This window comes from Rhinolophus ferrumequinum, chromosome 13 (assembly GCF_004115265.2).
Source record: "Rhinolophus ferrumequinum isolate MPI-CBG mRhiFer1 chromosome 13, mRhiFer1_v1.p, whole genome shotgun sequence".
Classification (NCBI taxonomy): domain Eukaryota; kingdom Metazoa; phylum Chordata; class Mammalia; order Chiroptera; family Rhinolophidae; genus Rhinolophus; species Rhinolophus ferrumequinum.
This window is the reverse complement of record NC_046296.1, coordinates 65,155,867-65,176,520: the sequence shown is the minus strand read 5'-3', so window position 1 is coordinate 65,176,520 and position 20,654 is coordinate 65,155,867. Positions and strand designations below refer to the sequence as shown.

The 20,654-nt window shown below is 44.0% G+C and overlaps 1 protein-coding gene and 1 pseudogene across 6 annotated transcripts in view; both read left to right on the top strand.

Annotated features, from left to right (window-relative positions):
* The window catches only part of ATP6V1C2 (ATPase H+ transporting V1 subunit C2), a 46,140-nt gene that overhangs the window by 8,417 nt on the left and 17,069 nt on the right, over positions 1 to 20,654 (top strand). For 5 of the 6 annotated variants that reach the window (XM_033124609.1, XM_033124608.1, XM_033124606.1 and 2 more), the window contains 2 exons: positions 15,133 to 15,218; positions 19,972 to 20,066. In XM_033124609.1, coding sequence (XP_032980500.1) covers positions 15,133 to 15,218; positions 19,972 to 20,066 — 181 coding nt within the window. Of the gene's footprint in view, positions 1 to 8,630; positions 9,668 to 15,132; positions 15,219 to 19,971; positions 20,067 to 20,654 lie in introns of those variants that run through there. The other variant, XM_033124610.1, reaches the window with a different exon arrangement.
* On the top strand, positions 11,899 to 12,010 carry LOC117033486 (uncharacterized; annotated as a pseudogene).

Sequence of the window (20,654 nt, the reverse complement as noted above, 5' to 3'; positions counted from 1 at the left end):
TTTCTTTCCCTTGCTGAATTGTATCAGCTAATATTTCCCCCCAAAAATGTTTAATTTATCAGTGGTGGTCTTGGACCTCTTAGTCTTGTTCCTGACTTTAAGTCGAATAATTCTAGTGTCTTGCCATTAAATATTATTTTGGCTCTTGTTTTGAAATATATATTATCACATTAAGGAAGTATCTGTTTCTGTTTTACTAGGAGTTTATCTAGAATGAGTATTGCATTTTTTTTTCAGACTCCTTTTGTGGCATGTAATGAATTGTTCCTATGTTTTATTTTTCCTTTGGCCTTAATATGGTGTATTTATTAATAAATATAATTACTGAACCATCCTTGCATTCCAAGGAGAAACCCTACTTGGAGTGTTGAACTCTTTTTGCTAATATTTTAAGATATTGCATTCAGTATGCATGAATAACAATACTGACATCATAATGTGATCGTCATAACGTAATGCTAGTTAACATTGTTGAGGGCTCACTCTGTGACCTCCCATAGATGTGCACTGATGATGAAGCTAAGGTTAGAGACCAGAGAGTTGGGCTCTGGAGTGCTCATTCTTAACCACAATATGAATATTGTGGTCTATTGTGTGACAGCACAAAATTAGAAAAGCCATAATAATGTAAGAAAGATGATGGCTTTGCAAAAGGATTTGGAAGCTTTCCTTCTTTCTCTATGCTCTCTACACTGTTCAACATGGCATCCACTAGCCACATAGACTTCTGAGCACTTGACATGGCTAGCTTGAATCAAGATGTGTACGAGTATAAAACACCTATCAGATTTCGAATGCTTTATACAAAAAAAAGTAAAATCTCATTAATAAATTTTTTATGTTGATTACCTGTTGAAATAATATTTTGGACATTGGTCTATGTAAAATACCTTATTAAAATTAATTTTACTCTTTTTACTTTTTTCAGCGTAGCTACAAGAAATTTTTAATTACATATGTGGCTCTATTACATTGCTATTGGATAACACTGGGCTAGAGCTCTAGACAGTGCTTCCCAAACACACATGAATCCCCCTGGGGATCTTGATAAAATTCAGATTCTGACTCTGGGTCTGGGCCGAGCCTGGGAATCTGCATTTCTTACAAGCTCCCCAGGGATTCTAGTGTTGCTGGTCAGCAGACCACACTTGGCATAGCATCTCCCAACACTTTAAATCAGTGGCTCTCAAATTATAGTGTGCCTCAGAATCATCTGGAAGGTTTGTTAAAACATGGATTACTGGGCTCCACCTCCAGAGTTTCTGATTTAGTAGGTCTGAGCTGGGGCCTGGGAGTCTGCATTTCTACAAGTCCCCAGGTGCTGGTCCTGGCACTGTAACTGAGCATAGCTGCTTTATATGGCAATGGAATGTCTGTTCTGGAGAGTTTAATATAAGTCATCGTGATGTATTGGGACTTGCAGTTTTTTTCAGAGCAGTTCTGTTCACAACTTTTCCAGTATTGTTGGTCTCTTAGTTTTCCTTTGGGGCAAAGAAGAGTGCTGATTTCGGTAAATTTCATTTTCCTAGAAAATATTCCATTTCATCAACTTTTCCAAATTATTTGTCTACAGTTTACCAACATGTATTTGTGTGGGTTTTATAATTGTCACTGCTAATTTATCATTTTTTTGGTGTTTCATTTCCTTTGATTAGGCTACCCAATCTATTTCATTCTTTGTTTAAAAGAAGCAGCTTCTTTCTCAAGTTTTTAAAATCAGTTTGATGACTTCTCTGATTGCAAATTTTTTAATTTCTGCATTTATCCCAATTTCCTTTCTCTTGCTTTGAGTTTATTTTCTTGCTCTTCTCTATAAAACATACTGAGCTATATACTTGCTTGCTTACTTTATTTATTTAGTAAGTTAGTTTTGTTCTGTAATGCTCAAAGCAATGAACTTTTCTCTGAGTATTATATAACTTTTGACATGTGGAATTTTTATGATCAGTGTTTTCTAGATATTCTGCAAATTTTTAGTGTTGTTTTTTTCTTAATTTCTGGAAGGTTGAGTTTTTTCGGTGGTTGTTTCTGTTTTTGTTTTTCATTTCTAATTGTATTGCTTTGTTGTTAGAGAATGAACTAAGTGCTATTTCTTCCTTGGGTATTTGAGGTTTTCTTTGTGACCTAATATAGTGCTGCTTTGTCTAAGTGGCACATGGTACCTGGGATGGGTGTACTCCCTTTCATTGTATAGAGCTGATTTGTCCACTGGAGTGACATTATCAATGGTTTTCACATCTGTTATGTCCATGTTTTTATACTGTGTGCGCTTTGCTGCTACTATCGGATGTGTCAAGCTCTATGACCTCCTTGATGTTCTCTAGTGCCTCTGTTTTTATTGTTTTCTGTCTTGAGTTCCATACTCTGTGATGGGTGTCACTTTCCTGTTTGGGTAACTGCTATTTATTAATCACATATTGTGTGCCAGGCACTGGATTAGGTGCTACCCGTTTCTTCATTTCCTCATAACATCTTTACCACTGCCCTGTTTGCTGAGTGAATGTTCACATGTTATAAATGAGAATACTCACGTTTACAAAGTTAAGTCATTTGTACAAGGTCACATAGCTGATGCGTGTCAGGCCTTAACCCGGTCGACCTGCTTCTCTCCCTTCCTTGGTCACAAGTCCTTGGCAGATGGCAGTTAGCTTCTCCCCCACCTGCCTTGCCTTCACCCCTTCTTTCAGGCCCTGCTGGGACAGTCTCTGCTTTGCCTTAGGTGACTCAGCACCTGACAGGCCCCCTCCCCACCCCCACCTCACCGCCCAAACTCCCAGCAGCTCTCACCAAACCAGAAGTCCAGCAAGCAGGGAAGGAAGGAATGTCAGCTGGCTGCTTCTGTGCAGCAGGCATGGGGTAAGGGCCAGCCTGAGGCAACATTGTGAAATTCACAAAATAATTCCTTGGATTTCATTGAAGGCAAGTCCATCGTAGGCTTTGGCCAACTCCACTGCTCTCCAGACCTCAGCCCAGTCATGCTGGCTCCGTACTCTGTATTGGCTCTGAAGTCGATGGCAGCAGTCTAGACTGTTCTGCTTTCCAAGAGCTTACATGGTCCTTCTTTGCATAGCTTCATGTCCTAAATTAATATCATTTTCAACTGACTGCTTGCATGGGTACATTCTCCTTTTACATGGTCTTTCCCATCTCAGCAAAGGCTCCCTTAGCCCACGCACTCGGTGCTCAAGCAAACAGTCTGGGCACCTTCGTCCTGACTGTCCCCTTGACACTCCAGTAAGAATCAAGCCCTGTGGGATCCACCTCTAAAACTCACTCTGTATCTGCCCTCTTCTCAGCACTCTGCCTTCTTCCTTGCCAGCTTCATCACGTTCCTGTATTTTTACAATAGACTCCTAATCCATCTTCTGTTCCCCTACTCTCCACACAGCAGTCAGAGTTCTTAAAAATCCCATGAGTTTCTTGCTTGCAACCCTCCCGTGGCTTCTCAGTGCTTCAGTGTAAAGCTCATACTCTTGACCGTGGCATCCAGATCCCTCACTGGTCGGGCCACAGGTGTCCTCCTTCACTGAGCCCTGGCCCACTCACCTCCCACTACCCTGGCTCCATCTGTCCTGGGCTGTGCACAGCTCGAGCTCCCAAAGGCCCCGCCCACACCCCACCCTTGCAGGGTGAGCTCCTTTGTGTCATCCCAATCTCAGTTTAAATGTCACCTCCTCCAGAGACCTCTCCAGACTAGCCAGCCTGGTCCCTCTAGGGCACCCTGTTTTGATTCTCTGTGTTCCACATGCCACTATTTAATACTTTCCTTGTTTGCCTTTGTCTGTGTCTTGTAGACAATAAGCCCCAAGAAAACAGGGTCCGTATTTCTATGCCCAACTCCTAGAATAGGACCTGGCTCATAGTGGGTGCTGAAGAAATAATTTCTGAATACATGTGCATCATCTCACATCAGTGGGCCTTCTCTTTTAGCGTCCATACGATCTCCTGGGGAACTTTAAGAAAAGTACAGGTCCTTGGGTTCCACCTCCAGGGTGACTAATTGGGGTAGGGTCTGCTCGTTGGCATTTCAGTGGGGGCTCAGGGTGAGCCTGAGGCAGTGGGGTTGAGACTTTGAGGCACATTGTTATCATTCGATAAGCGCTTTACACAGCCATGTGCCATTTAATCCTAACATACGTCTAAGAAATCAATTTCAAGGCCAGGGATTCTAAATTAAAAAGCTTATAATAAAGTGTTTTTCCTTTTGAACAGGTAATACGTTCACATGCATCAAAGGGCAGAGCAATATAAAAGGCTGTACGATGAGAAGTCTCCCCACATCCGACTCCCTCCCCATAGCAAACTTCTTTTATGAGTTGCTTGGATACATTTCTGGTGCTTCTTAATGCAAACACAAGACAATTCCAGTATATGTTTTTGTTTTTTCCCCTTTTAAACACAAAGTAGTAATCCACAGGTGCTCTTGAGCATCTTGCTTCTTTTTCACTTAATACTATATCCTGGGAGATTTCTTCCATTGGGGTACATAAAGAGCTTTCTGGCCTTTTAGCTACCTTGCGTCCCACGTGGGGAACTACCATAGTTCATTAAGCAGCCCCGGAGACGTACACTTGGCTTATTTATTTTTACGCGACAGGGAGGTGTTACCAACCATGCTGCACGTGTAATCTTGCACCTCCATGGTCACTTTGCACGTGTAAGAGTAAGTGTGGTGTAGTTGCAGGATGAATTCTCAGAAGCAAATTGCTGGGTCTAGGAGTTATATGCCTTTGTAATGTTGATGGATGTTTGCCAGATTTCTCTGGCTTGACCATTTTGCATTTACATCAACAATGAAGGAGAGTCTGCATTTCCTATAACCTTTCTAATGAAGAGTGTTGTCAAATTTGGAGGATTTTACCAACTCAATAGGTAAGAAATGCTACCTCATTGTAGTGTAAGCTTTTCTTAAAAAATTGCTTTATTTAAACATAAATGACATGCAATAAATGGCAAAATTTGAAGGGGTACAATTTGATTGGTGAGTTTTGACATATATACATGAACTTACCAGCATAGTCAACATAGTGACCGTATTCATTACCCCCAAATTCCCTTCTACCTTTTTGTAATGAATTTCTTCCTGCACCTCCTTCAACACTGATCTGCTTCTGTTACTATCAGATTGCATTTTTAGAACTTTTATGTAAATGGAATGACATAGTATGCACCCTTTTTTTTCCATCATTATTTGAGATTTATCCATGTTGTGGTGTATATATATTAATAGTCATTTTTTTCCTGCTGAGTAGTATTCCATTTTACATGTAAGCCTCAGTTTGCTTCTCCATTCACCTGTTGGGGGACATTTAGATGGTTTGTAGTTTTGTACTATGAAAAATAAAGCTGAATACTCATGTACACTCTTTGTTTTGATATATGTTTTCATTTCTCTCAGGTAAATGCAGCTAAGATCCTGGGTACCCAAAGTGTTAGTTCACATATCCCCTTCGACCCTCAAACCTGTGGATTGCTTCCTGATCCTATGGGATGGACGTGGCTTGGGGGAGGGCCACAGTTAGGACCCTCTAAAGTATGGGGTCGCAGGCCTCGCCCCTTGCCATGGACTAAGCCTGATATCATAGCTGCGTTGAATACTGACTATTTTGAAGACATAGGGAACACTGAGATTTTTTTTTTTTAAAAAAAGCAAATGTTCATTCTTTGAAAAGTTCACATTCTGGGAGTTGAGGTAGATGAGGCAATCAATACTGGGTGACACTGAGTGAAGCAGGAGCAGCAGACTGATGTCCTGTTTCACGTTTTAAGGCCCTTGTCCAGCTTTGTTCGCTCTGGTCTCCCCATAACATTGCCTGATATGTACTGGGCACTCAGTATGTTTATGTTGAATGCAAGAAGCCACATGTATCGAGTGGGGGTGTTATCCAACACTATTGTATTCGTTAGGGGTGACTTGCCTTGAGGCAGAGGTACTTGGCTTCTTATAAAGGGTGAATAGCATCCAGGTAGCTTGGGATATTCCAGGTGGCTCTGGATGGCTGGTGTGGGACAGAAAAGGTGGGGTGAGGGGCTGGAGAAAGAGGAAGAATGACAGGCTGGGATGTTCCTTGTAAACTCTGCTAAGGAATTTGAACATCAATATTTGAACACCTTGGGAAATGACTGGCATAGCTTAAACAGTACAATGGCGTGCTAAGATGTGTATTTTTAGCGATCCCTCTGGCTGCTGTGGGAGGGATGGACAGGAGGAGGCTAGATTGGAAGAGGCAGGCAAAGCAGAGAGGAGACTGTTGAAGGGAAACTGGAGAAAGATGGCGTGACCGGTCTGGGACAGAGCCCAGGGAAGGGCTTGGGTAAACTTATTGTAACTATAAAATATGGTGGTAATGGAGAAGAAGGGAGCAGGGTCAAGGGACTTTGGAGAAGAGGATGACATCTAGCATAAAGGGCCAGACTTGCTCTTGACATTCTCCTCCAGGCTGAGTCTTCACCTTGAAGCTGAGAGTAAGGCCAGGATGTTGTGTGTGAAAGCATCCACGAAGCAGGTAGAAATACAGAAGGAAGATTTATTAAAGTAAGAGGAGGATCGGCTGGGCAGAGCCTGCTGGAAACTACTGCCCTGAGTCTTTGTTTCTTCTGAATGAAGTTTTATATTTTCTAACTAGGGATGTAAATTGCTTCAGTCTGTAATGGGCATCTTCTATGGTGTTCAGCTTTGTCTGTTGGGGTGGGGGAAAGTATGGTTTATTATGGCAACCTTTGCATATGTAGATTTAAGTTGGAGCCAGGAGTGGATCCCATACAACTGCAAAACCTCTCCGAAGCCACAAGGCCTGAATGGCTGAAGTAACAGAATCATTGAAACTGGTTATATATAGTAAATGTGTAGTAAACAGAATTATTAAGTTTCGGCGGGAGGGGAGAGAAGCAAAGAAAAGAGAAAAAACTTTCTGAACGTCCCAAGCCTTGTTAAAAGTCCCAGCACTTGTTAAATGGAATTATACCAAAGATCCAAATCTCAAAATAGAAGGTTTAGTGCCACCATTAGGCAATCCCCTGTCTTATCACAGGATATGTTTTTTTACTTGAGATATCTTGCACACAGCATAACAGTCACGCCTTTGACATGTGCAATTCATGGGTCTCCAGTATATTTATAAAGTAATGCAACCACCACCACCAGTCTTTCTAGAACGTCTCTGTCATCTCAAAAAGAAAACCTGTACCGATTAACAGTTGCCTCCCACTTCCCATCCCCCTGGTCATTAGACACTCTATGAATTTGCCTAGAGTGGCCATTGCATGCAAAAGTAAAGCCAGGCATTTTAAGATAAACCAGGAAAAGAAACACAGATTTGCCATGACATGTGTGTTAATGGAGCCCTAGAGGGGACCGACCAGGTGTGAAGTCCCAGCTTTTTTCACAGTGTGGAGAAAATGTTTGCCTGCGCAGTCTGTTGCTTTCTTATTTCACAAGAACTCTCTTAGCAGAAACAGACAAGGAATTTACATGAGGAGAGGTCTTATGGAAAAACAGTACGCTATTACATCCAATGTATTGCTCTAAAATTGAGGCAGGAAATACTGAGGCCTTGTTTTAGCCCTGGTCAGCTACGAAGGGGCCTTGTGACCTGCAGCAAGTCCCCACCTCTCCTCGGTCTCTAATGGCCCTTCCATCTGCGACCCTTGCGATGATTCTGGGGGCAGATGCCATGATGGTTGCACTTCCTGGGCATAACCCTAAAGTAATGTTAAGGGTCTTTTAAATGGGGGGGGAGAGAACTTTCATTTTATTTTTTAAGGTAATAAAATACCTACTTCATTTTATTATAATGCACATCCAGTTAACATCTTTGCACAAATCTGTCTACAGTTTTGTCTTTTTTTGTTTGTTTTCTTTCTGGTTTTTATTTTTTCCCCCCTTTATCTTCTATTTCTTTTTCTTTTTATGTCTACATTTTTGGTTATCTCCTAAAGTTGCATTTCCTCAAGTGGATTTACTGGTTCAAAGGATACGGACACATTTAAAACTGTTTGTACATATTGCTAAATTGTTTTCCAATGAAGTTTCAAGGAAGTGCCATTTCATCATACCCTGGTCAGTTTAGTGCCTTGAAAAAACTTTGTTTATTTACCTGACAGTGAAAATGGTGTGTGATTGTTTTAATGTGTATTTCTTGGATTACCAGCAAGGGTATACACATATTTTCTGGTGTTATCAGCCATTTGTAGTTCCACTTTTGTGACTTGGACTTGCTTGTTCTGGCCTTTGCCCATTCATCCCCCGAGGGCAGGCTACAGGTTGCATAACTCTGAGGTCCCTCTTCACCTTGTGTGCACTGGGGCGGCAAATGCACTGTGAGTGGGGCGGGGCTCCATGTGAGTGGGGCGGGGCTCCATGTGAGTGGAGCTTCTGCAATTGGGCACAGTGACCAGTGGCTGATAGGTGGATTGACTTTCTGGCCAACTCTCCAAAACTTAAACGAATGTGAGCTACTCCTTTTCATTTCCAAGCTGGACACTTAGGGGACTGCCTAGTTTTCCCCAAAAGACTACAGGACCCTAGAGCATTTAAGCAACACATCGGAACAAGGAACCTGCCCTGTCCATGCCCCCTACGGGCACTTTTCCTCTGAGGATAAGCTGGCTTTTGAAGAGGGCCAAGAAATACTATGCCATGATGTGGGTGAATCAAGCTGAATAATGCCAACTTGACAAAGCGAATTGTGTTTTGCGTGAGAAGGGTAATTTTGCTGAGTGGCTCTACAAACAATATGCAGGGGGAAACCCCTCTGAAGGTGGAAACATCAGCCATTGCAACTTCCAGTTTCCCAGAAGCAAGACCAAATTTAAAGCATGGTATCTCTGTGGCCTGAATTGCTCTCCAGTCACTTTCCTGATGACTTTGCTTCAAAGCATTTTGAGATGATTTCATTGTCCCTTGGTGAGGAGGAAACAGAGACAAAGGAACAGGGTGAAGTGCCCAGGGGCTCCCTGAGTTACCAGCTGGTGGCTGTATCTGGGCCTCACATGGGCTCAGGGTTCTTTCCTGTGACTGCAGAAAGAGGCTGGGCCTGTTCAGGCTCCTCCGTTGAGATGCTGAGGACAGAACCGTGCCTGGAGTTTTGGTTATCCAGAGCAGGATATCTTATCCCCTGGTGGGCCGAGAGCAGCTGGTGTGGTGGGCAGAGGCTTGCTTTAGAGGCAAGGTAGTGGTCAGAACTAGCTGATGTCATGGCCACCGGCGGAGGGATATTGGTCAAGTTTCTTGGCCTCTCTGATCCTCTGTTTTCTCAGTTCTTGGGGGCCTCCCCTTGTTAGTGAAGAGAATTCAGATACATTATGCAAAGTGCCTTTCTGAGAACAGCTCACTAGATAAACACTATTGTTATTCTTGCTTTAAAACCCTGTGGAAAGTCCAGCTGTCACCTGTTGGCCCTCTCTTCCCTGACTTGGGGTAACTTCTGAAAAAAGAGACCTACCTCAGCCTGCTTTTGTCTGAATTATCCAGAAAACCCAGGGAAGAGGGAAAATCTCTTTCCTGTTGCGTCACAGACTTGCACTAAGAAACTTGGAACCTGATAACCACACTCTACAAAACAACTGGGTGTAGGAGACCCAGCTGCCCCCATCTTACTCAGTTTCCCATTTGACTGCCAAGATAAAGGAGATTAACTTGAAAGAAACCTTAATGGACTGACCCAAGGTAACACACTCTTGACTTATTCTTTTATTTACTTATTACTTTGTTTATTTGCAATACCATTGTTTTTAAAAATTATTATTAATACATGCTGGTTATTTTAAAAATTCAAATCCCACCTCTGCTCTCCCTCCTTTCCCCACCTCCTGGAAACCACCACTGTATTTGTTTCTAAGAATTTGACTCTAGATGCCACATATAAATGGAATCATACTGTCGGCATAGGCAATGTCCAAACCTGTTGAGAATTTCTGTAAGAGTTTATTTGAGCCAAACTGAAGACGCATGTGGGGAGCAAGATCTCAAATGCTCTGGAGAATGGCAGTTTTGCTGTTTCTTTTATGCATATGAAATTAAGGAAGAAATATAAGGAAGATTAGCTGAAGGTGGGAGGAAGCAATGTGGGATGGGATTACACCACAGTTAAGATGATGTGCTTTCTTGGGGGTGGAGATTGGATTAAAAGGGAGTTAAGATTATGTATTCTCTTGAGGGTGATTACTGCTTATTTCAAACGTGTCTTAACCTACATGCACAAAAACAATGGACAGGACTTGCTTAAGGCAGAGATAAACTTTTTACTAAAAAGTTATGTGCCTGGGGCATGACCACACGTGGTGAACTGTCCAGTTAGGAAATTCTGGTCAGATCACCCGTGAGGTTGCTTTCCACAGAACCTGTTTTTTGTTTGTTTGTTTTTTGTGTACAGTCAGTATTTTTCTTCTTGGTGACTAATTTATTTCACTTAGCATAATGACTTCAAGGTTCATTCGTGTTGTAACATGTGCCAGAATTTTCCTTCCTTTTTAAGGCTGCATAATAGTCCATTGTATGAATGTACGACATTTAGTTTTTCCATTCATCCATCAATGGACACTTGGATGGCCTCCACCTTTTGGCTCTTGTAAATAATGCTGCTGTTTGTTTTTTTGTTCATTATTTTATTATGTTATTTTTATTATTTATTTGTTCCTGTTCTTTTCTTTTTACCTACAAAAGTACTAATATGTCTTAATTAATTCAAACATGACATTACAGAAATACATAGAAAGGGAAAGTCCGCATTCTTGTATGTGTGACGATAAGGAGTGTTAAAAGTTTGGTGTCTTTCTGTCAGGATTTTCATTTATGTATATACTGACGTAATTTTTTAAAGTTGGATTATATACTGTACATGCTTAAATATTTTTAAACATTTTATTTTGAGTTAATTTCAAAGTTCAAGAAAAGTTGCAAAACTATGAAAAGAATTCCCATATTCCCGTTACCATGTCTACTTTAATCTCTCTTTCTTTCTCTCTCTCTGTCTCTCTCTCTCTCTCTGTCTCTCTCTCTCACTTTTTCTTGTCTTCTGACAGTGAATTGCAGATGTGATGTCCCTTTATGTATATTATCTAAAAACAAGGGCATTCTCTCATACAACCTTAGTACAATGATCAAAATCAGGAATACAGAATTGTTATTTAATCTACCAATTTTAGTTGGATGTCACCAATTATTTCAACAGGTTTCTTTATAAATAACAAAGAAAATCTCCTATTTTCTCAGATGATAAACATGGAGATGACTCCCTGTTTTTTACAATTAATTGTCATGTCTCTTTCGTCTTGTTTAAACTAGAACAGTTATTTGGGCTTTCTTTGACTTTTATGACATCGTGCTTTTTGAAGAGTACAGGTCTGTTATTATGTAAAATGCTTTTTAATTTCAACTCATCTGATGTTTCCTCGTGATAAGATTCAGGTTACCCACGTTGGCAGAAATACCACAGGAGAGAGGCCATGTTCTTCTCAGTGCATCATCAGAAACACACGTCAGTCATCTTTCCCATTACTGATGATGTTACCTTTGGCCACTTGATTAAGATCATATCTACTGTAAAACATTTTTTTTTCATGTAAAATTTACATCCAGCGAAATGTACAATCTTACATGAACAGGTTGATGAATTTTGTTGGGTACATCAGTATAATCAACACCCCTATCAAGATTACATACTGTTTGCAATTTGCTTTTTTAATTAAAAATATGATTTATATATCTTCCCATATGGGCTGGTGTTTTTGTCAAGTGTTTTAGAGGAAGGTGCCAGAGTTTAGACGAGCTTTGAGGAGCGTGGCATTTGGAGTCACATAGATTCGGGGATCGATTTCTGCTCTGACACTTGTTACCCTGGGTAGAGTGATTTTTGGCTCTCTAAATCTTATTGTTTTCATCTTTAAAATGGGAAGCTTAGCTTTGTGCGGTGGCAGTATCGTAGCCAATGAGGTTTATCCAAGGAGCAATTATTGCTAATTAAAAATGGGACGCCTAAGAACTGTTACAAGTAAATTTTTTTTTAAAAAATGAACAGATCGTTAGAGAAACTGGCAAAAGATATGAACACACCATTCACAGAAGGAAACAGCCATTTGTGGAGTCAATAAACCTATGAAAAGACGTCCAGCCTCACTGATGAGCAAAGAGATGCAAGTCAGAGCAACCACGAGATACATTTTCAGCTACCAGGTTGGCAGAGATTACAGGGTGATGATGCCTGGTGTTGCTGAGGGTTTGGAGAAGGGCACACTCACACCCACCATTCGTGGGAGTGTACACTGGCTCTGGAGGGTAGTTTGGCCTATTTGCTAAAATTGTACATGTTTATACCCTTATTCTAGTAGTTACTCTTTAGTAACTTATTCTGCATATGTACCTGCACAAGTGGGCAAAATATGTGTATCACTGCAACACCATGTCAAAGCGGAAACAACCCAAATGTCCAACAACAGGGAATTGGTTATGATACAGCCATGCACGGAAATACTACACAGGAAAATGAAAGCAGTGAGGAAGCTCTATTCTGATGACATGAAAAGGTGTTCACAATGACGTATGAAGTGAAAAAAGTAAATTTAAAATAGCATTTGGACTTTTAGTTTGCTTCCAATGACAAAGATGTTGTGATTCGGTGACATCACAATTTGCTGGTGACTGTAGTCTGTGATCACAGCTAAGTCAGGGCCACTTTTGCTTTGTGCAATAAGGGATTTTTCGAGCAGTTAAGCCTCATCAGACCACATTATTCTGAGTTGTTTCGGAGTGGTGGACATGCCTAAGGGCAGGCATGCGGCCATACTTGTTATAGTTAAAAACTCTATCAAGGCTAAAGTTGGAAGCAGCAGAGTCATTTCATTAACAAAGCAAGGAGTTCTGTTTTTAGATCAGTTAGGAAGGAAGCATGTGTGTTATTTTAGGTGGAGCACCAGAGTTCATTTATTCATTCAACAAACATTTCCTGAGCAGCAGTTGTACATCAGGCATTGTGGTAGGGGCTGGACTTACTACTACCTTCATGTAAACAAATAATTACTCAAAGTATTACAGGGGGTATGGCAATAGGAGACAGTGACTTGCATGTGTCACTATAATATTGATAAAGAGGAGCCACTGACAGCAGTACAATAAACACTCTGAGAGCAGGGACTTGGTTCTGTTCTCAACACTGAATCCTGCTTGGCACACAGGTGCCTCCTATATGGAATTTGCTAAAAGAATAAGTGAATGAATGAATGAATTTATCTATCAAGTCAGGGTTCTAGCAGATAACAGAAGACCCACTCATTAGGATAATTTGAGGAGGGCCAGACTGTTGTGTGGGGCTGTAGGAGAACCACAGGGGGGTGGTACCAGAACTCAGGCAGGTGGACAGGTGGTGTCACACCCCTAGGCTGGAGGGCCAGAGGGGATGAGAGGAGTTGGGTTACAGGAACTGGAAGGGAACCACACTCACTCTCCCCCAACCCACCCCATCTCCTGCCTAATCTACCCATGAGCCGGAGGGTAGAGAGCCAGGATGGTGTTCTCCTCCACCAGGCTGCCAAGAGCACATCTGAAGATTTCTGCCCCAAACTCCCAGGCCTGGCACTTTACATGCATCGCACCAAACTCCACAAATAACCACGTGAGATGAGCAGTATCACCCCCGTTTTACAGCTGGGGAAATAAATGGGATTAGTTAGGTAACTTGCTCAAGTTATAATTAGTAAGACGCAGAACTACTATTCTAAGAAATGCCAACACATGTGTTGAGATTTAAGCCGAGGATGGGCCATAGTGACTGTAAAGATAGCAGTGTGGCCTGGTGGCCAATAGCTTTGGAGTCCACCCATGAACCTGATGGGTGGGACTAGATGGAGGGGCAACTTACTTCTCTGGGCCTCAGTCTCTCCATCTGTAAAATGGCATAATAGACATCTTGAGAATTTTGGTGAGGATTAAATGAGATAATGATTATAGATTGTTTGGCACTTGGTAGACTCCACTAAATGATAGGTGTTATTAAAAGAAAATCTCAATCACATACAGTGGAAGTGTTAATGTCTGGAAATATGCCATAATAGGAAAACAAGTGGCTTCCCTCCCTCCCTCGCTCTCTTCCTTATCTGGGGTCTTTCAGTGCCCTCCCTGCCCTCGCCTCTGGCCTCCACGCTCGGTGTGGCCAACATGGCCAGTGCCTGTAACAGCAGAAGACCATGTTCTCCATTTGGAAATCAATGACCTGATCCATCCTCCCTGCAAACACCACCTCCTTCCTAGGAGCCAGGAGAATTTGGACAAATGGACTGAGGCAATTGTTTGGATCATCAGAACTTTTTGACTTTGATCCTAGATTGTCATGTTTTCCAATTGGCTTTTAATTGATCAGCTTCCAGGAGCAGAGTACACTCTTTGTTACTAGATGCTCAGTGCCTGATTAGTTATATTAGTATTTATAATAATCCTGCAAAATGGGTATCATCCCCATTTTACAGATAACTGAAGCTCAAAAAGATTAAATAAATTTGGACAAAATCATATACTTGGTAATTGGCAGAGCCTTGCAAATTTGAGTCCTTCTGCCTCCAAATCCCGTACTTTTCCTTTCTCATACTTTCTGAAGCATTCAGGATACTTTCTGGAGACTGAAAAAGGGTTAATTATCTAATTATAAAAGCAATACCTGGTTATAGTAGAAAATAGGTAAACTAGGAAGAACATTTTCACATAGTTGCATCCGTACTTTCTATATAAGTTTGTATCTTGTTTGTTTTCCACGTAACATTATAATACATGCCTTGTTCCACCATTTTAGAAATTCTTATTTTCAATGGCTGCCCAATAAACCCTCAGCTGGATATTCCATTATTTACTTGAACAATCTCCTGTTGTTGACCTTCCAGTAGTTTCCAATTTTTCGCTGTCAGCCTCAGTGCTGCAAAGAACATCGTTTTGTTCAGAAAGCTTTTTCTGTTTGCCCTATTTCCTTAAGCTAGTTTCCCAGAAGTAGAAATACTGGTTCAAGGGCTACTAGCATTTTAAGTCTCTTTCTCATGTTGCCAAATTATTCCCCCAAAGTGTGGCACCCATTCCTTCTCCTGCCAGCAGAGCTTGAGAATGTTCTGAGGGGAGTTTCCTACCCTAACCGGCCTTTTGTTTTGTTCCCAAAGCCTCATAAAGAGAATGGCCCAGAGCGTGGTGGAAGTGATGGAAGACGCCAAAGGGAAAGTTCAGGAGAACCTCCTGGCCAACGGAGGTAGGTCGCTCGAGGGAGCTCATTTCTGTGCCTTCTCAGCTCATGCTGGCCCATCGGTAGCCCTAGCTGTGACCACACGGTGATGACTGAAGTGACACGCCCGTCCCCAACCCCCGAGCCTCTGAATTGACAGAGGCCATACACCCCACTTTCAGCTCAACAGCACCAATGTTTTAAAGACGTGACCCTGGGCCAGTGTATCGTCCCGTTGTCTCCTTTCTAAAACGTTCAGCATTTCTTACCATGTAGCTAAAGTCCTCAATGAAATTTGAAGTGGAAATGGGTTCAGTGGGGTCTCATGGTTGTTTGGTCCTTCCCTTGTCTATCAGCCTCGTCTCTATCCTGCATGGAAAGTTCCAGCCTGTTCCCCACCCCCCAACAGATTTATCCCTTTCCCCAAATGAGGCTGAAAAATGCCTTCACATACTGAGGAATGCCTCAGGCTGACATCTTAGGTTGTGCTCAGTAAATGAGAGTTAGACCAAAAGTGTTTTGGTCCATTAGTTACGTACATGTAATTTAAATGCGCTTAAAATGTGCAAGACAAAAAGTCTGCGACTTTAGAAACTTTAGAATTAGGTGTTTAATATCTGTAGAGTTAATTAAACCTGTGATTTTATGCATGTATGTGTACTGAAAATGAGAATATAGATTCTATATTCACCATTCATATCATTTGTTACCCAGAAATTTATATTTTGTCACCTCCTGGCAACCTTCAAGAGCTTTTTATTTGCTTGTTTAAATTGACAAATGGAAATGTTCATAGTCCTGAACTTGGCTTTGTATGCGAACGAGGTTGAGTAACGCCACCTTAATACATTGCAGGTTTGAAGGAAAAAATGAAATGTTTAAAGAGTAGGTTATGCATTGCTTGCCGTGTTGTGTTCAGTGTGGTCCCCGCATGTCTCTGGGAAGGTGGACGCGTGGTCTGGTTATAGGGGTACGGTGATCAGGTTACGACATAAGTTCGTAGCTTGGTCTCGATATCCATATGACACAGACGGCAACTGTTTTACTTCTTTCCCCTCCTCCTCGTGTCTCCGCTGCCGCTCCAGGAGCTTTGCATGCGTCCTGGAGTGGGGATGCTTTGACTCTGATGTTCCAGGTGCACATCTGCATCTTGGTCTTGCAGTGCACTTCTTTCCCTGATGGCTGTTCCCAGCGTCCTCCTGCCTGCTCACGGAGGCTGGCTGTTTTGTGTGTCCTGGCAGCTCAAGTGCCAGGCTTAGCTTTGTGCTACCTGGATGGGGCTCACGTGTACAAACAGCCCGCTTCTCTCGAGCCTCCTGAGGGAGCCCCTGTGTCCACACAAACCACTCCTGGTTTCCATTTGCCTTCCGTTTTCTCCTACCTTCTCAAGCTGGTAGAACTGGAGCCCACAAATCCTTTTAGGACGAATACAAATCTTTACAGATTGGAATGCAATCTGTTTGCTACACTGAGATTTCTAGCTAATGCTAGTAAAAAAGAAAAAAAAAACTATTTTGTTAAAAAGATCAGTTGATCTCATTTTCCAGCAGGTAACTCCTAGGGCCCTGGAAGGAAGAGCTGACTTACGATTGAGAGCTGCTTTTCTACATAAAAACCTGGTCTTTAAGGCACGAGGATTCAAGTTTACATTAAAATAGTGATCAAAGGGCTTACATTCTACTCAGCAGTCACATTACTTAATATCAGATGTTAGGATTCTGTCACGTCCATCCGCACTCCAGATGGCACAGACTCTAAGAGACGCTGCCTCTTTTCAGGAGGAGGACATTCAGCTTTGTTTGTTTAATATGTTTCCTTATCTCTAGGCGTCCTGTGCGTCGGGTCCCTGTGACTTCCAAGACTTGTTCTATACCCCAGGCCTGTTCCAACAAAGGTCAAGGATGCTAGGGCATAGTAAAGGCTCTGGAAAGTACCCCAGTCCAGCGACCTTACCAAACTTAGTTTGGTTCACGCTTCCTGATAGCATTTGGATGGGGAAATCTTTTTCTTCTTCAGAGCATAGAACTGGTGATTGACGGAACTAACTGGAGGGACTCAGGGGAGCCCTGGCAGGTGGGGTTTTAATCCGATCTCCTCCAGAGCATACCCGGGAATTTGGGTTGCATGGAGGGCCAGCAGCCCCAACCTTGGAAGCGTCAGATCTGGTCCTGCTGTGTAATGCACTGTGTGACCTTGGGTCTTGGTTTTCTCACCTGTCAGTGGGCTTCATCCCTTTATAGGCACTTAGCTTTGCCTGGGCACCTTTTGTTTTTGTTTTCTCTTTGCCCCTAGCTGAGCTAGGCGTGGAAGGGCACAGGTACGTTTGATGTCACCAGAAGCTGAGCAAACACAGCGTTGTCTGGCCCGGTCCCTAGAATGTGCACAGAAGTCGTGAACACCGGAAGGCCCCATTCCGGGCTGTAGTCCGCGTGGTCACAGGTCCTGGTCACAGGTCCTTTGTTGTACTGCCTGCGGGAAGGCCTGGCTTTGCTTCTCACATGTGATCGTTGCTGCTGAAGAGCTGTATGCAGCATATTTTGATGTGGAGCAAGCCTGTCTGGGTCATGGTTTAAACGCACAGGCCGCCTGTTCAAGCCCTGCGCTGCACCCTTAGAGATCAGGCTTTGCCAACTTCAGCCAGGGGAGGGGAGAGGGAGGCAGGCTGGCTCTTTCCTGAGCAGGCACAGCGACAGCTGCAGTAGTGGATGCACTGGAAGGTAGAGGTGGAGGACCCTCCCCAAACACGTTCTCACCAATGGCCACGTGCGTGGACGGGGCAAGGCCGCCCTTGGATGAGTGATCTGGGGCAATGGTCAGCGTCTGGAGCTGGATCTGGCATTCGGATATGCGGGAGGAGGTGTTGGAGGAGGCCACAGTCCCAGGCCGCTGCAGGAGGTCTGCCATGGTCTCCTTAGTCGCCCTTCTCTCCTCCTTCATTCACCGGACACTCCTGCTCAGTTGTCGAGTACCAGGCGCTGTGCTGAATGCTGGGCATTCAGAAAGGATCGTCCTCCTGGGCTGCTCGCCTGGGGTGCAGACCCACAGCGCCATACATGCTGTGATGGAAATGGAGACCGAGAGCTAGGGAGACACCACGAGGAGAGGGGCTGAGCCGCAAAGGGATTATAATCGTCGTGGAAACAGACAACTCATTCTTTTTGGTCTAAATACCACAAAGGACTTGGAGTTTGTGAAAATCCATGGAGATAAGAGCTTGGTCTGAAATGTATCTCTTCTGAGCAACCTGGGTAGTGAGTGAGAACAATCACCAGGGTTATTAGGAAGGTCTGTGTGTGTGGAGTCCTTGCTCTGAGCTGGGCACTGTGACAGGCTCTGGGGACACAAGGATCCCATAAGAGCAAGAGAATGAGGGGTGATCAGGCCGCGTCATCAGTGTGATGGATCGGCAAGCATCCATGTGCTCAGGCCAGCAGGGGACGGACGACTGGGCAGGCTTTCAGGAGGAGTGGGTCTCCATCCTGATGTTAAAGGACCAGACAGCAGCAGTGAGAGACAGCATCAGGCGTTGAGGGTGTCTGGGCTTGGGTTCCCATGGTGTGCTGGAGGTGGGAGAAGGGAGGCGGGATGGGGGAGAGATCCCAAAGCCTGCCCCATGTCTCCTGCTTGGGGCTGGCTGTTCCCTGGCCTGCGGGATAGGTGATGGTTCCTACCTATCAGTGTGTTACCAGCAGGAGAGGTGTGTGATAAGCGAGCTTGCCCAGGGCCTGGCCCACAGCAGGGTTCAGTAAATGGGATCAGGGACTCTTGCTGCCATAGGAGGAGTCCTTGGCAACCTTCTAGTTCCACCTCTGACCGCACCCCCTGCTTTCATCCAGACATTAATGCAGTTCCTCCCAGGTCTGGATCCTGCCTCCAAAGTCATTTCCCTGCAGCAGTGTGGCAATACCCAAATCTGTATTAATACCAAATTAATACCCAAATCTGTATTAATCTACTCAGGCTGCCATAACAAAACACCACAGATTTGGGGGCTTAAACAACAGACATTCATCTCTCACTGTTCTTGAGGCTGGATCAAGTTCAAGGTGCCGGCAGGTTTGCTTTCGGGCGAGAACCACGTCCTTAGTTGTGTCTGTACATGGCCTGTGTGAGCACATGGGGTGTCTCTTCTTATAAGGACACTTTAAATAAAATAAAGGACCTACACTGAAAATGCACGTCCATGCCAGATACTGAAAACCACATTCACAAACTCCAGCATTTTGATTATGTTTAAAATGCCTTCTTTAAAACAGATCACGTTGTGTTGAAATCACCTCTGTCTAGTGCTTCGTTGCAGGAGACAGGAAGATGGCTTGTCTTGCGAGCAGGTGGCACCCACGACTGGCTGGGTAGTCTTCGGGGGTTGGCTGGGGGCTCTCTGGTGTGCCTTCAGGGTACTTCAAATCAGAATGATAACCCAGCAGGGGCATGTGGCCGAAGCAACTGGAAAAGGCAGGGAATTAGCCTGGTGCCCTCAGAAAAATCTCCCGACTTTGCAGGATCTCCCAAATGCCAGTCTCTGGGGTCGTCTGAGTAAGATTCTGAGGCACGGCAGTGCACCTGTGACAGTGTCCCTAGGGCTGGGAGTATGTTTCTCAGAGGGGTTTCGGATACGGCCGCCGGCCAGCCAGTTGGCTCAGTCCTCTGCTCCCCTGGGCGGTGTTTGCCGTCTCAGAGCCCTGAGTCTGTCCTCTGATCTCTCTACATGGCTCGAGCTCAGGCCACCTCTGTCTGTAGAGTGCCACTCATTTGTTGAAATGTGTTTGTGTTCTTCCAGTTGATCTAACGTCCTTCGTGACCCATTTTGAATGGGACATGGCCAAATACCCTGCGAAGCAGCCACTGGTGAGTGTGGTGGACACTCTAGCAAAGGTAAGAGAAGGGCCTTCTCTCTGTGCATACTTAAACTTCTGTGACTGGGGACATCTGAGGTAGATCTATGTGGCACTCGGACCCTGGCGAAGCAGAGAGGGACTTTCCAAGAGGCCAGAGGCAGGAGGTTGGGTTCTAGCCCTGTTGGGTCCCCTGCCCATCTGCCTCTTGCCAGCCCTCACCGGGCCCCGGTGGGTTTCTGAGGAGTGGTCTTCCATGCCCTTGGCAAGGTCAGAAACCTATGGGTGTCAGGACAGCCCTGGGAACAGAAGAGGTGACCACGTGTCCACCCTCAGTCTCTTCTAGCCCTGTTACCTGACTGGGTGACTGCGTCTCACAGGACAGTCCCCTAGACCGATGGGTTCTCTGAGCTACCGATGTCTGACCCCAATCCTGTGCCCATTCACTGAGCTCCCCCACCACCTCTTTTCTTTTTAAAAAGTGCTGTTGGAGAGTCAACCCCACCCTGACCTCCTCTTAGAACCTGACACCCCCCACTACCTGGGTGATTGTTTCTTGACAAGAACTGTCTGCTTCGTAGAGAGTTTGGATTAGGAGCCCTAACTCTTGAGACATGTCTGCTGGGGT